Below are 17,023 nucleotides of genomic sequence, written 5' to 3' on the forward strand. Positions count from 1 at the left end.
CTGCGATCAAGTCCAAATGTCCAGTCGTTCAGAAGAGACACCTAAGCTACATTCAACACAGAATTAGGTTTGGTTTGGGGGGGGGGTGAGGATAACAACCCAGCTTCTAATGATTAAATCATCTTTGGAATTGATTTAGCGCCCGGCTGAACAACTTCTAAGAAGCTGAAACAGTAGTAAAAAAAAAAAAAAAAAAAATCCCAAAGCCAAACTGTATCTATATACTTCTTTGTCCACTATCACTTCATCAGTCCTCAAGGGTGACTGCTAATGGAACCAGAGGACAAAGTGATAAAGCTTTGTGACTAAGTCCAGATCCAAAGTCATGTGTCACCTCGAAATTTAAGGGCTGTTCCTGCAGCTCGCTTCAGCATTACTATTTTAAAAGAGGGACACAGAGGACGTGACCTTCAAAAGGTCTGCTCACTTGCTAGCTCTACTGGTCTGCTCACTTGCTAGCTCTACTGTTAACTGCCCCTACTTTATTAGAGGGGTTTTATTGATTTGGACTTACCGTATGATCCCGTCTTGCCCCCAAAGAGCTCAGAGCAGGTTCCAGTTTACTTTCGTAGCATTACAATTTACATCACTTTATCGGTATGATGGCAATTCAAGCATGTAGATATAGTAAAAGTATCAGCCCTTGAGGTTTTTGGCTCTCCCTTCCTCCTGGCCAAAATCAATGTTGAATGCTGCTGATGCCCATAACCCAGTGCAGGGTGAGTAATGCGTACAATATTTGCAGATGTAATAATTCCTAGGTCCTCCTGGAATGGGGGCAGTGCGTACAGCATTATGAAACCGTAGAATTTTGGTTCTGTCCGTGTTTAGTTTGAGTTTGTTGGCTGTGGCCCAGGTCTGTACTTTGTCTATTCTGTTCGATAGCAACAGCGTTGTGTCGCGAGTCGCGATTAATCGGGACGATAAGAGGAATGTCGCCAGCGTACGAGAGTGCGCCTTCGTGGTTCTCGAATTTGATGTGGCCTAGTGAGCTCAACATAATCGGTGTAAATGGTGGTCCTTTATGGTACGCCACAGGACGCTTGCCGGTTTTTTTAATACACTTTGTAGACCGAAAACCAGAGACTTCCCAAGTGTATTAGTTTGGTTCTCCATGTTTATTTCACAGGAGCGCTTTAAAGGTCCTTTATTTTGAAAACCCAAACTTTAGAATCAATTTGAATGTAAGTACTAATTGGACAGCATAAGAAATGACATAGCGGTGGAAGATCCCCTGTAGGCAAGTTACTGCAATCTTTATGCCAGGAGCGCTGGATCGCCTGACTTGACCTCTAATGTGCTAACAAATAATGAATACAGATTCGCTATGCATCCATTAAAATATCCATTTTAAATAGTATAGGAGCTAACCTTGGATGCAAAATAGTAAGGAAGTACAGTGTTTTGCATTTCATTGGGGAGGAGATTAAAATTGATTTTACCTCTAAGTAAATTGAGTTTTTTTTAATTTCCTAAATCATACAAATTTTCCTGTACATAACTGTAACATTTTGTTTTATAGCCACTTGGAGCCTGGATTTAAGCACAAGCATCTACCTCCGGCACCAAGAGGATAATTTTAGAGCAGGACATCTAGATTTATTGGACAGGAAGGAGTAGGGTTACCAGATTTTTCCCTCTGGAAAATCCAGACCCCCTAGACCCGCCCACCCCCCAGGCCCACCCATCCCCGCCCTGTCACGCCCCATCACGCTCCCGCTCTGCCTCCAATCCTGCCCTGCCCCACCCTCCACTGCCTGTTCTCATCGAATGGAAAAATCTCACTAATCAATATAGCTTGGAATTCTTATGCTTTCAGGTGGACTTTCTGGGGCACCAGGCCGCTCAGTGGTATAAATTAATATCTGGATATATGATTAAAGATTCAAAAACTGGTCTTCGGGACATTTGGAGCATTGAGATTAAGCATCAAATTACTGCGTCTCAATGGTCACGAATTTGGTCTTGGAGGATGAGATGTACAGTATCTGCATCTATGAGACAAACTTGTTTTTTTTCTGTTACATAAAGCTTTCTGGACCCCTATTCGTTTACAAAAATTAGATAGCTCTAAGTCCCTGGCGCGAGGTTGCCGCCCGTGTCAGCATTGGCACTCTCTCTGATGTCACTTCCAGGACCCGTGCTTAGGAAGTGATGTCAAAAGGTGAGCTGACACTGATGTGGGAGAAGCTAAGAATGTATGGGGAAAGGGAAGGGGGTGCGTGAGTGGCGGTGGGGGCGGGGGGGTACCCCACCCTGGGCGCTGTTCACCCTTATTACACCACTGAAGGAGCTTATCTTTTGCTTATTTTATAAAATACAGTCACTTGGTTTGCGAGTGTTTTGCAAGCCAAGCAAAACATTTTTGCAAATCTTGCCTCACAAACCGAGCGCTGACTCGATCTGTGAGCCCCCGAGAACCGGCATCCCCCCTCCCCCGCCCATCCACCTGCCCAAACCCTTACCGCGATCGGGCACCAGCACTCGGCACCAACCCACAGGAAGCGCCGATGCCGAAAGAGCCTGCGATCTGCCGCCTGGGCTGATCTCTGCTGGGCCTTGAGGACCAGGCTCCCGCTTTCTCCGAGATTCTAACGAGGCTGCGGTAATTATCTTAAGGTAAGAGCAGGAGGCCAGGGGAAGCCGGAGGACACTGCAAAGAGCAGGCAGCCACTAGTACAGACCGCGGGCCGCAAAATAGTACCTGGCGGGCCGCGAGTGTGAGATCTCTGATATACCGGATGTAACGGAGAATATGGTAGAAACAGTGCCGTATAAAGTGATGTGCCATGATGATTGTGACATATTATTTTCTTCTTTTTTTTGTAAATTTTGGTGTAGGTCTCATTAGCAGCACGTTGGTGAATCGATACGGCAGCAGACCTGTGGTCATCACCGGAGGGCTGCTTTGTGGGATCGGGATGATCTCGGCATCGTTCTGCACAAACATCGTACAGCTCTACATCTGCATCGGCGTTTTTGCAGGTAATATTTTACAGCCTGAATGAAAGCCGGGCCTCCTTTTAACAAAGCCGCCGTAATCATTCCGGCGCCCGTAGGGATTGAACGGGCGTCGGAGCGTTTCCTGCGCGGCAGCTGCTATCACGGGTGTGTAAAAAGGGGCGGACTAGTTTGTTCATAATTTGAGAGATTTTCTGCAGTGCTACAGCCATTTTTACCACCGTAGAAATGGCCTCAAAATACATAGAAAGATACCAGTTCAAAAAAAAAAACCTGTATATGTATCTATTTCTAGGGTGTTATCTCTCATTGAGTAAAATTACTGATCTGAGGAACGGAGTTCTCTGGGAGGTGTATAACGAGAGAGATGAGAGGAGAGATATTCCAAGTTTCCAAGTTTATTATAAGATTTGATTAATCGCCTATTCCAAATTCTAAGCGATGTACAGCTAAAAATTACAAAGTTAGGGGAAACAAACTCAGAGGAGGGAAATTTAATGGTGACACCAGGAAGTATTTCTTCCCAGAAAGGGTGGTAGATCACTGGAACAAACTTCCGGTGCAGGTGGTCAAGGCCACCAGCGTGCTCGACTTTAAAAATAAATGGGACATCCACGTGGGATCCATACAGGGGTCGAGCTAAAGAACTGGGTCATTAGCACTCAGACTTGATGGGGTGGGTCAGAAGAGTGGGCAGACTTGATGGGGCTATAGCCCTTTTCTGCCGTCATCTTTCTATGTTTCTAACAAACATGACTGACAAAATTATTACTAAACGTATTAAAATATCGTAAAATACATAACCTAAAATAACACAACTAAACATAACTAACAAGACTCTTTTTACATACAAGATCAAACAATGGGAAAGTTGGAGGAAGAAATACAATTAAATATAAAAGAAACAATTAAGGTTAAAAATACATCGGGAAAAGGGGAAGAAATTTATTGTAATTTAAGGAAAGATTAAAAACATAAGGAATTCAGTTAATCACTGAAAGCGTCTTTAAAAAGGAAGCCCTTAAGTTTGCTCTTAAATTTGTCAAGAATTCTTCTCTTATTGAGGGGCGGCAGAGCGAACACACTTGTAGGTCCGCAGTAGGAGCTTGAACTGTATGTATCAACGTGTGCAGCCAGTTTTACAACCGCCTTCAAAATATTTCCCCTGTTCGGACTTAACTACCGTATTTGATCTCTTCGTCTTATCCTCGCCTTTCCTTTCACGGTAGCAAACAAAAACTGTCGCCAAGGGGAAATGCAGAAATTTGATCTTAACGGTTTTTAATGATGTAGGCCTCGAGAGCCCCATTAAAGCGGCTGCAAACCAGGGAAAAAAAAAAATGGCCTAGATGTGAGATTTCAGCATAAAATTACCAGGAAACATAAAATAAAAGCAATTTTACTACTCAGTTGGTGAGAAGAACACCCAGTTGAAAGCCATCAGATGCTAATTAACAGTAATAGAATGAGATTATATTAAATTAGGTTTGTGTCACTCTCAAAATTAATGATCAGTTAATAAAGTAGCTTTAATTGATCATTTTTTTTAACCCCCACCTCCACTGTCATTATTTTCTGTACGGTGGAGATGGTCTCGCTGTTCTTTGTTACCTTGGTTAGTGAGGAAAAAGTGGAACTGTGGAGCTGGGAGGGGTTGGGGCAGCAGCCACAGAAAAAGAGGGAGTCAAATTAGGGAATCAAGTGACTGTTCTCTGCTGCTCCGGGCTCTCTCCATCCCTTCCTGCTCTGCGCGCATTTCTTGGAAGGAAGGTTGCTGGGGCAGTTAGTGAACGCCCCTGCTGCTCTGGAGTCTGAATAGAAGTGGTAGAACTGCATTCCAGGCTGTCCCCCCCCCCCCCCCCGAAGTTAAGCCCAGGCAACACCTGTTAAAATAAATATGCTTTCGAGTTTTTAACGAAAAGTCATATGTGCTGGAATTGCCTGTCGTTCCTGAGGGGGGAGAGACCTGAGCCCACATCCTTCATTTGTCAAAATGTATTTGTGTAAAAAAATTTCTCTACCATTTAAAACTAAAGGGTTTACATGAATTACATACATCCTATATAATAAAACTCTAGCTGCGCATGCGCACTCCTACCTGCGTGTTCCGTTTTCCCTAATCTGTGAGATGTAAGTCTGTGGCGGCAGGAGTGCGCACGCGCAAGTCCCCAGCCTTCCAGCACCTAACTACACTTGCGGCAGGACTGGCCGCCAGCGCTGGACTCCCTGCTCTCTTGCAGCAAAAAAACAATAAGTTTTTTGCGGTCTCCCATCCCTTCCCGACGTCTGACCGGCTCCACCCCTTCCCGCGGTCCAGACTCCAAACCTGTCTGCAGCACTCTACACACGCTGCTTCGGGCCCTTCTACTGCCCTGATTTGCTCTGCCGCGTCTCTGATGATGTCATCAGGGACGTGCCAGAGTAAATCAGGACAGTAGAAGGCCACGAAGCTGCGTGTGTAGAGTGCTGCAGACGCTACTAGAGTCGGCAGGTTTGTCGGGACTACGGGAAGGGAAGGGGGGGGCAAAGGACTAAGAGAGCTGGACAGACTTCTAGCACACGTTAATGTAACGGGCTAAAATACTAGTAAATTATAAAAAGAACATAATAAAACAAACAGTCCTAAAAACATCTGCAAAATAGCAACAAAAGTTTAAATAAAAAGATCATAAATAATTATTCAGCTAAACCAGAGAAAAATTACTGAGTAGAAAAAGGCGTCTACAAATAATTGTGTCTTTAGCAATTTTCTAAACAGGCCCCTCTCACGACAATTTCGTATTTGGCTCACAAGGGAGTTCCGTATTTTAACTCCTGCACAACAGAAAGTCATTTTACCCGTCTCCACCATCCTCGGGTTAGCATTCATTTTCAGTAAAGCTAAATTCTTAGAACGTAATGATCTGCTTGGTAAATAAGAACATAAGAAGTTGCCACCACTGGGTCAGACCAGAGGTCCATCGCGCCCAGCGGTCCGTTCCCGCGGCGGCCCATCAGGTCTGTGACCTGTGAAGTGGTTCCTGACCATTTCTGTAACCTACCTCTATATCTATCTGTAACCCTCAATCCCCTCAACCTTTAGGAACCTATCTAAACCTTCCTTGAAACCCTGAAGTGTGCTCTGGCCTATCACAACCTCCGGAAGCGTGTTCCATGTGTCCACCACCCTCTGAGTAAAAAAGAACTTCCTCGCATTTGTTCTAAACCTGTCTCCTCTCCTCCGAGTGACGAAGCTTATTATTTTTGAACAATTCTGCTACGATTCCATTCAAGAATTGGCGACAGATGTATTCTGCAAACAACTGGTAACCAGTGCAGTTGTTGAAGATAGGGTGAAATAGGGTCATATTTCAACAATCCAAGTATCAATCTTGCTGCTGCGTTTTGAGCCCTGCGCCTTGCTTTTGTTATTCCAAGGTACAGGGCATTGCAGTAGTCGAGTCTCGACAAAACCATAGCCTGAACTACTGTACGAAAATCATATGGGTTTTAATCGATGTAACAAATGCATTTGTGCAAAACGTGCTTGTACCGTCTGTTACTTGCAACTTCATTGAAAGCCCGGAATCAAGCCTTACACCTAGAATGGTCATAGACTCGTTTACAGGAAGAATATCGTCAATAACTTTCACTTCTTTAGGCCACTGATCATAAGACTTTCCTACAAACAAGGAGACCTTTATTATAAGTCATAGTAGGCGAGGTGGGGTATAGATATGCATTGAAGATACTGTACTTAATAGTAGCTCATTATTCAGACCTCTATAACTCCCAGTGGCGTAGCCATCTGGGGAGGGGGAAATTGTGGTCCCTCAGAATTGCTGCATCGCTTTAAATGGCTGATGGGTCCTTATATTTACTCTCTGTCTCCTTGAGCCTGCAGTTTGATTCTCAATGCTCTGCCTATTTGATTCCTGAGTGGTGAGGGGTTCGCGGCCTTGGCCTTGGCCTCTTCCCGGCCTTTCCAACCCCCCCCTTTTTTTTTTTTTTTTCTCTTTCTTTCTCTCTTCCTTCCTTGGGAGGTCTCTGCTTCTTTCGGGCTCATCAGAGTCCAGGGCCCTGAAAGTTCTGCTTTTGCTTGGTTCTTGTTCTGACCTTCCTTCTTGTTTTGTTTTGTTTTTTTTGTTGTTGTTCTGGTTGGGCGGGGAGAAGGGGGTGGTGGTGGGGTTCTGGGGCTTGGGAGATATGCACCTGTATGTTTTTTTCTGCTGTTTTGTTTGCTCTTTCTTGGCTTTATCATCCTTGTTGTTATGCCTTCTTGTCTGCTGTTTTACTGTTGGTGCATATTTTCATCAGTAAAAATTGTTTGACTTTAAATGGCTGATGGGGATGCTGAAGCCGTGCCAGCCAGTTCCCTAGCCACTGGCCTCATGGCGCTGATTCTTGAATGTGCTTTATAGAAAATAGCTTTTTATTGTATCAAGAGCACTTAGCAGCACATTTGGATGTTAATTTGGTGGAATCTCAACATTCCACTGACAACTCTACCGGTCCTGCCGCCTATAACGCAACTTCCTGTTCAGGCAGGACCGGCAGAGCTTTCAGAGGCATGCAGAGCTCCATGGCCCTGCGCACAGTTTCTCTTTATTGACAATCCCTGAACTGGAGGGCAGCAGTTAATGACAGACATGCAGCAGGAAGGGGAAGCTCCCAGTTCATTTTTCTGTTTTAGTTCCGGGGGGAGGGAAAAAGAGACCTATGAGACTCGTACAGTAATGTTGGAGGCAGGAAATGGGAGGAAAGAGAGAGGACAAGGGGGGGGGGGAAGCTGATAGTTGGGGGATGGAAAAGACAGAGGGGCAAAGCTGGATTGTGGAGGGAGGGGGTTCAGGTAATGCTGAATGGGGGGAAGAGAGGTTGAGGGGTGATGGCAGAGTGACAAAAGAGACAGAAGAGATCCTTGATGGCTGGGGGAGGAGGATAGAGATAGAGGGTAATGTTAGATGGGGAAAGGTGGCATATGGGCCTGCGTCCCTTTCTCTGCAGTCCACTGCACTGACCACCAGGCTACTCCAGACACTTGCTTGCAGCTGTGCTAGTACTGGCCATAGTATCTGGAGCTGTCACAGAGACAGATGTGCACTGTTTCATGCAGATATTTGTGGAGTGGGAGGGGGGGGTCAGTGACCACTGGAGGAGTGTGTGGAGGCCACATTTTCATCCCTCCAATGGTCACCTGGTCAGTTTGGGTACCTTTTTATTGACCCTTATTCATTTTTAAAAACAGGTCTAGCCCAAAACGTCCAAATGGTGTCCCGGACGTTTTGTAAAAGGTTTATCGCTGTAAAACGTCCCAAGTGCTGAGACCACCCTAATCCCACCCACAACACAACTCTAACACGCCCCCTTAAGATTTAGATGCCTTGGGGTCAAAACGACCAGAAAGACATCTAGAAACTCAGTTTTGAAAATGCCTGCTTGGACATTTTGACTAGTAAGGCGTCTAAGTGCCAGTTAATGCTATCTTTCGGATGTCTATCTTTTTTGAAAATGAGCCCAAAAGTTTTGTAACCATTTGTAAAAAAATATTTTGCATAGACTGATTTACTGAGCTAGGTTGTGGTTAACAAATTGTGACAGCATGTACAAAAGGGCAAATTGCATTTATATGAAATCACATTACAGTGGTACCTCGGTTTGCGAGTGTTTTGCAAGACGAGCAAAACACTCAGCAAACTTTTGACTCGCAAACCGAGCTCTGCCCCGATCAACGAGCACTTACAGTCCAGGAAGTGCCGCTTCGGGGGATTCCTCTTCCGGCTTCCGGCCAGCCTTCTACATCGGGTGGCTTCCGCAGGTTGGAGGACCTCTGGGCCTGCACGGCTGGGTGCTGTCCCGCCTGCGCGTTGCCTGTGACGCGCACAGCGTCAATCATCGGCGTTGTACGTGTCATGTGCAACATAAGGGTGGGGCGGCGCTCAGGTGGGGGATCTCCAGCATGCGGGGGGCATCCGATGTGGAGGGTTGGCTGGCGGATGGAGGAGGCATCCCTCTGATGCGGCACTGTGGGGTTTTCCGGCGGCTGGCATCCCCCCCGAAGCGACATTGTGGGGTTCTCCGGCGGCTGGCTTTCCCCCCCCCCCCGAAGCAGCACTGTAGGGTTCTTCTTCAGATGACCGACGGAGGAGGCAGACGGAGGAGAGGCGCTGCAGCACCCGACAGGTATAGACCCCGGGTTCTAGAACGAATCGTTGCTGTTGCCACTATTTTCTATGGGGAACTTTGTTTTGATAAACGAGCATTATGGATTACGATCATGCTCCTGGAACGGATTATGCTCGTAATCCAAAGTACCACTGTATTTGACTTTTGTATGCAAAATTTAGTAAATGCATTCTAAAAGTTATGGAAAATATGGTAATGAGCTGAAGAATCATGCAAATCAGCACATTACCAATGCATGCAATATAAAATTTTATATGTTAACCAGGAGCCAATTCTTAGTAAAACAGTAAATGTACGGTAATTATATATGAGCAAAAAGGTACCAAAAGTGGGGAAGGTGACTTATTTATACCACTAGACCAAGGATATCAACCGCATGACCTTACAAACATTCAGCCTCAGGTACGGACCAATTACTTCTAAAAAATTAGAAATCTTTATCATAAAATATGTTTTATGGAAAAATGCATTTGAAAAATAGCAAACATAAAACATATATCTTTGTAATCCATGTGAAGAAAAATTGCATAATCTCTTTCTACTGACCCTATAGTACACAAACCTCTCGAAAATTAAAGTTGCCCAAATTTACTCCTCCAAACTTTCTCTGTTTCTTGTAACTCCATTTTGGTACCTTTTTTTCTCAGCAGGGCACACGGGCCAGACTGAATATTGGAACAACCAGCAGTGCCTGAGGGCCCAATCTCCCCTAGCTTCCATTCTAAAATTCTGGAGGCATGTAATTTTTTGTGATAAAGTTTGTGATTTCATGTGGATTGAAAACAAGAAAATCCCTATAAAATTCATTTATAGATTTGGACCGCTGGCAGTATCATGATGTTGATGATCTTCAGCTGGATATCCAGAAAAAGCTGAAATAATTATCTGGTTAGTGGACCGAATATGCTCTTGAACTCATAAAAACAAAAGCATGCACACATTCGGGTCCAGATTCTTTATAGGGCGCCGATATTGGCGGCTACCTAAAAATTGGCTACTGATTGCATGTCAATCACGTGATGGCGCCCTATGGAGAATCATGCCTATCTATGCCTTGAATCATGCCTATGTAGCTGCAGTAGGCCGTCTTCTGGTGTTAGACACGCCCATAGTGGTGTTTGGTGGCCTAAAGCACCTATGTAAGTGCGATTCCAGTGCGCACTATTTAGGCGCTTCAATGGTGCTGTTTTAAATGGCGTTTGTTACTTAGGCGCCTTAGTTAAAAGTTCATGACTTGCATATGTTCTTCAATATTTATAGACTCCACGTAACATTTTGGATGACTTAACGTTCTCCATTGGTTTGCTGCAGGTCTTGGCCTTTCTTTCAACCTACAGCCTTCATTGATAATCATCGGGAAATACTTCTTCAACCGAAGACCAATGGCTATTGGTCTTTCCATGGCAGGAAGCCCTGTGCTGCTTTGTACTTTTGCTCTTTTCAATCAGTTTCTCTTTGATTTATTTGGTTGGCGGGGTAGTTTCTTAATACTGGGAGGAATCTTATTGAACTGTTGCGTGGCTGGTGCCCTCTTCAGACCTATTCAACCAGTGATCGACAGCAGTAAAAAGAAGATAAGCAAATATATTCAAGAGGAAGCCCAGGAAGTATCCAAGAAATTTGACTGCCTTCAAGCTACTAGCTTAATGACAGCAAACGAAAATGAGAAAAAGGAAAACTGTTGTGACAAATTGAATAAATATCTTGATTTTTCTCTTTTAAAACATAGAGGTTTTCTAATTTACCTGGTTGGAAATGTGATATTGTTTTTTGGGTTTTTTGTGCCTATTGTTTTCTTAATACCATATGGAAAGCATCTTGGATTTGATGAATATTCATCGGCCTTCCTCTTGTCAGCACTGGCTATAGCTGATATGATTGCTAGACCTACCACTGGACTGATTGCAAACATCAAGTGGATGAGGCCACGAGTTCAATATTTTTTAAGTTTTTCTATTATTTTTAATGGTTTCTGTCATCTTATGTGCCCCTTTGCTTTAAGTTATATAGGTGTAGTAATCTACTCCACAGTTTTTGGCCTGGCTTTTGGTATGGTCTGTGCATTGCTGTTTGAAGCCCTAATGGATATTGTTGGAGCACAACGCTTTGGAAGTGCTGTTGGGATTGTAACTCTATCTGAATGCTTCCCACTTCTGTTTGGACCACCTGTTGGAGGTAGGACATTTTGCATTTATGACTATTCTATGATCCATGAAAGGTAAAAAAGGAGGAAAGCTTGTTTGACAAAAAGCCCAAATGTCTTGGTAGACCAAGGGAAGCTCAATTCAGGATGTTTACAAGGTATTTTACAAAAGGCTCAATGAAGGCAGGGCCTTTATTAATATACTTATAAAACAGTGATAATTCTACAACCTATATCTGTAAGTTCTGGGATTTACATATGTGACAGATTTCATAAAACTGCAAGGAAGTCTGTCTCAGCTTTATCTGTAAGCTATTTGGTTAGTGATTTGAATCAGAGGATGACTTATTGACAGAATTCATCACGGTTCCTGTCCCCGCGGATCATCGCGGGAAACCATCCAGTGTCATTCTTTAGTGTCTATCTCAACCTCAGTCCTTCTACAGTAGCATTCTTCAATGCATGGCTTGAGGGTCAGTGTCTGAACCCATTCATACACTGATCCTTATATGAGCCAAGTATCGGAAAATGAAGCCACTGTGACTCTTAGGCATTGGCTCTTAGGCATTGGTGGAATGAGGCTCTATGACATCACAATCTCAGCTCTGGAATGTGGCTACTATTTGGCAGGTACTTGTGACCTGAATTGGCCTATGTTGGAAACTGGGCTTGATGGACCTTCAGTCTGTCCCTGTATGGCAATGCTTGTGGTCTTATGTTCTAACTATCTCGTGTCTTTAGCGTCTATCTCAGCCTCTGTCCTTCTACACCAGCATTCTTCAATTTAAGGCTTGAGGGTCGGTGGTTGGGCTCATTCATACTGATTCTTCCCTCTCTCCTTAAAGAATGACATGGGAGATGGTCACGCAGTTATCCATGGGGACGGGAACAGTGGTGAATTCTGTCACCGTGTCATTCTGTAGTTTGAATATGATTGTTAACCAGAAAGCACTTCCAGGTGGGTACTGAAACCAGATATCCAAGTGCCAGTGGAAAATACCCAGTTAAAATTAAACTGTGAGGGTTGGTGTTTTGCCTAAACACAGACTCTGATTCTCTAAAAGCACCTACCATTAGACACCTAGATTGATGTACCTAGCCGCCTAGCTTAATTTTATTTATTTATAAATATACATACATACATATATATACATACATACATATACATATACACACACACTAGTGTGTAAGCCCATTACATTAATGGGTGCTAGAGTAGATGTGTGTCTGTTTTTTTTTTCTTTGTCTCTCTCTCCTTGGACACTGCCTGTCTGTCCGTCATTTTTTCTGTCTGTGTCTCTCCCTATATCCTTAGTGCCCCCAGTGCCTCCTTCCCGTGTCCTTAGTGCCCCCAGTGCCTCCTTCCCATGTCCTTAGTGCCTCCTTCCCGTGTCCTTAGTGCCCCCAGTGCCTCTGTACTGTGTCCTTAGTGCCCCAGTACCGCTGTCCTGCTTAGTGCCCCCAGTACCTCCTTCCTATGTCCCCATCACTATCTTCCAGACTTTGTCCCCCCCCCGATGCCAGCCTGCCTGCCTCCATCACATCCCCCTGAGCAGCATGTTTCCATTTAACCCCCCCTACCTGGCACACCCGAACCCCCCCCTCCCCAGCTGACCCTTCCGGCTCCAGCAGCGTCTGAGACAGAGTAAACACGCTGCTTCGCGTCCTTCTACTGCCCTAATTTCCTCTGCCGCTCTCTGATGATGTCATCAGGGACGCGGCAGAGGAAATCAGGCCAGTAGGATGCGAAGCAGCGTGTTTACTCTGTCTCAGACGCTGCTGGAGCTGGGAGGTTTGTGTTTGTCTCGCGGTGGGAGGTTTGGCTGGGAGGGTCAACGGGGGCTTCGAGTGTGCTGGGTAGGGTCAGCGTCGGGGGGGGGGGGGAGTCGCGGCATGTTACCTGCCGCAGGTCATTAGAATAGAACCCCAAGCGTGCCACGGACATACAGATCAGGGAACATGTAGGTAAGCGTGCGCATGCACACTTAGCGTTTTATTATAGTAGATATATATATACAATTTTTTTTTCTGTGATACTGTTCTATAACATGTAAAAATAAAATCTTTCTGTTTAAAAAAAAAAAATGGTGGGAAGATTGCGATCATAAATGGTGCCCATTATGTGGTGATTAAGGGCTCCTTTTACAAAGGCGGTAGTTTTTCGGCTAGCGTGCGCTATAGCGCGCACTAAAAACACTAGCGCACCTTTGTAAAAGGAGCCCTAAATGTTTGCCAGGGTTTTCTGGATCACAATCCGAGACGGCGAATGTGTGCTAGTCGCACGGTTTGGGGAAGTACTTTCCAAAGCTGTGAATGATTAGCTTGTGATCCCATAAACTCTACTCCATTGGATGATAAATGCCCAGTTGACAGCTCAGTCTCAATTTTCCCTCTCTTTGTTCACTTATAATTTTTGGATTTTTTTTTTTCTTTTCCCCCCCCCCCCAGGAATCATTGTGGACACTTTCAGCGATTACAAATACATGTTTTATAAATGTGGAGCCGTTATGCTAACGGCTGGGATATTTCTTTTCATCATGAACTATTACAGTTATCGTATGATCGAGAAAGAAGCGGGGCAGCAGCAAAAGGAAGCAGCACGGAAGGAAACCAAGGGTTTAATGGCAACAGATGATGGATATGGTCTGGGTAGGAGTGGAAGCGGAAGCATACAGTCCACGAAAATCCAACTTGAAAGTCTAGCCAGGGTTTCCCCATAGGGTGAACCATAAAGACTGTAAGTGAGCTGAGAAAATATTATTTTGTAAATTGTCTATGAAAAGAAAGCAAGTGGGGGGGGGGGGAGTAGGATATAATACGTCAAGCGGGGAGGTGGGCGGAGTAGGATAGAACACGTCAACCTTAAGACAAACAATCTTTATTTTTATGAACTCGAATTAAAATACATGTAAAAGCAGATAAATAAAAAGTCCTAATATGCAAATATATGAACATAATGTCCTTATTGCGGCATGATCCAGTTGATGACCCGACACGGGACATCAGAAAGGAGTTGACGCTCTGGCTTATGCTGGTGAACATTTCAAAGGGGGGAGGGGAGGGTTTGCTCAAGTGGTGGGAAAAAGTTTGGGGAAGAGTGAGGGGTGCATGGCATGGCTATGCTGGGTGCTGACCTCCCTTGCTAAGCCACTGGATAATTGCACTATATTTTGTGATATTGGTGATGGGCTTTGAGGAGAAACACTTTTTTCACATGCAAAGTTAACTGTAGTGCAACAATTAAAAAAGAGCCCAATATGTATGAAAACCAGCTGGGTGTGGCGCTATGGTCGGTCACTTTTAAAATGTACCCCGATGCCCTTTTCTAGGTATTAACTGTTGAAAGTAATAGCATCAATAAATATGGGCTTGTAAGTGGTTGTGCTGCTGAAATAATCTTTGGAGTGACGTGATTCTAACACTTTTTTTTTTCCCCCCACATACTGTTCCATCCTGTGCTATTTCCCATTTGAAACTGCATTAAAAAAAAGCCTAATGCTAATATGTGTTTGTGCAATTTAAGTACATGCTAAAAGAAAACAAACAAAATGATAAATACAAATGCAGTCCACCTTCTTGCTTTTAGGTGACATTAGCCTCCATGATGCATTTGCTATTATGGACTAATACATCTGAAGGATCCTAAATTTTTGGGCAGGTCTTCCTCCTAATAGAAGAGGCCAGGGCTTCCTTGCCAAGGCCCGATTTACATGTGGGCAGCAGTGACACAGGCTTTGCTGTGCTGAAGTGACTCTACTCCCTCTGGCCTTCTCCATGGCGGAAGGATCTGGGAGCAAAAAGAAGCCGTTGGCTGCTAATTTAAAATTTTGATAAATAACCTTCAGAGCATTTCAAGAAGGATGCAACATCTTATCTAGTATCATTGATCATTCTCTGTACACCCAGGTCAGTCCATAGGCGTGGGAACGGGGGGGGGGGGGGCAGAGGGGCAATTGCTTTCCCCAGTATTCGCACTGGCTCTGTAGGCGCTTGCGCACCCCCCTCTCTCCGCGTGGCAAGGTGGTAGGTCCCCGCCGGGGCAAAGGATATCCGCCCCCCCCCCCTCTCCGGCGGACGTCAGTGATTATATTATTGCAAGCAGCTGGTGGTCTGCTGAGTCTCTAAGCCGCGGAACCTTTCGTGCGCGAGCGGCGAGCTCATCGTGTGCATCTTCTCCTGCTCCCGGACTGCGAGCGCCTCTTCCACCCGGCGCGAGCTCCTGTTGACACCCGGCGCGAGCGCCTCTTTCACACGGCGTTCTGGCGCCAACGTGCGCGTGTCGTCTACGCCTCGATTTCATCACGCGACAGGGCGAGCCTGCGGGTCGAGTTCGCCGCCGAGAACCACCTGAGCGCGAGGAGGCGGAGGCGGCGGGGACAGGAGGCGACGCGGAGCCCGAGGCGGGTGACCTACGCGCTTCCCTGGAGCCGGTGTGGTGTGTGCTGAACAGCCTCGAGAATAACAGGTAAATAAGGGCGTCAAATTAATTGCCCCGAGGTAGAATTCATAGCACAAAAGAGTGCAAAAAAAAAAAGAGCGCGTGTACTATTTTTACTGTATTATGTATTTATTGCATTCCTTCAATAAAATGTTACAAATAAAAAAGTAAGTGTTGCTTATGCTGAGCAGCCTCGAGAATAACAGGTAAATAACAATCTAAGGTAATTCTTTTAAAAATGTTTTAAATGAAATAAGTATTTTTGTTTAAAAAAAACAACAAAAAACAGGTAAATAGGGCGCAAAATTACTTGCCCCGAGGTGGGGTTCGTTGCACAAAGGAGTGCAATAAAAAGAGCGCGTGTACTATTTTACTGTATTATGTATTTCTTCAATAAAATGTTATAAATAAAAAAAGTAAATGTTGCTTGTGCTGAGCAGCCTCGAGAATAACAGGTGTGGAGGGCGCCAAATTAATTGCCCCGGGTGGGGTTAGAGGAAGTGTTACGTGTGCTGATCGGCCTCATCAATAACGGGTGTGGAGGGCGCCAAATTAATTGCCCCGGGTGGGGTTAGAGGAAGTGTTACGTGTGCTGATCAGCCTCATCAATAACGGGTGTGGAGGGCGCCAAATTAATTGCCCCCGGTGGGGTTAGAGGAAGTGTTACGTGTGCTGATCAGCCTCATCAATAACGGGTGTGGAGGGCGCCAAATTAATTGCCCCGGGTGGGGTTAGAGGAAGTGTTACTGTGTGCTGATCAGCCTCATCAATAACGGGTGTGGAGGGCGCCAAATTAATTGCCCCGGGTGGGGTTAGAGGAAGTGTTACTGTGTGCTGATCAGCCTCATCAATAACGGGTGTGGAGGGCGCCAAATTAACTGCCCCGGGTGGGGTTAGAGGAAGTGTTACGTGTGCTGATCAGCCTCATCAATAACGGGTGTGGAGGGCGCCAAATTAATTGCCCCGGGTGGGGTTAGAGGAAGTGTTACGTGTGCTGATCAGCCTCATCAATAACGGGTGTGGAGGGCGCCAAATTAATTGCCCCCGGTGGGGTTAGAGGAAGTGTTACGTGTGCTGATCAGCCTCATCAATAACGGGTGTGGAGGGCGCCAAATTAATTGCCCCGGGTGGGGTTAGAGGAAGTGTTACGTGTGCTGATCAGCCTCATCAATAACGGGTGTGGAGGGCGCCAAATTAATTGCCCCGGGTGGGGTTAGAGGAAGTATTACGTGTGCTGATCAGCCTCATCAATAACGGGTGTGGAGGGCGCCAAATTAATTGCCCCGGGTGGGGTTAGAGGAAGTGTTACGTGTGCT

At 45.3% G+C, this 17,023-nt stretch overlaps 1 protein-coding gene across 2 annotated transcripts in view; it reads left to right on the plus strand.

Annotated features, from left to right (window-relative positions):
* LOC117351444 (monocarboxylate transporter 2-like) overlaps window positions 1–15,858 on the plus strand; it is a 36,579-nt gene extending 20,721 nt beyond the window's left edge. The window contains exons 3-5 of one of the 2 annotated variants that reach the window (XM_033926729.1): window positions 2,842–2,985; window positions 10,438–11,301; window positions 13,718–14,328. In XM_033926729.1, the coding sequence (XP_033782620.1) occupies window positions 2,842–2,985; window positions 10,438–11,301; window positions 13,718–13,989 (1,280 nt within the window). In that variant the 3' untranslated portion in view covers window positions 13,990–14,328. Of the gene's footprint in view, window positions 1–2,841; window positions 2,986–10,437; window positions 11,302–13,717 lie in introns of both variants that reach the window. The other variant, XM_033926730.1, reaches the window with a different exon arrangement.
* Window positions 15,859–17,023: the final 1,165 nt, after the last annotated feature.

This window comes from Geotrypetes seraphini, chromosome 17, assembly GCF_902459505.1.
Source record: "Geotrypetes seraphini chromosome 17, aGeoSer1.1, whole genome shotgun sequence".
NCBI classification, from domain to species: domain Eukaryota; kingdom Metazoa; phylum Chordata; class Amphibia; order Gymnophiona; family Dermophiidae; genus Geotrypetes; species Geotrypetes seraphini.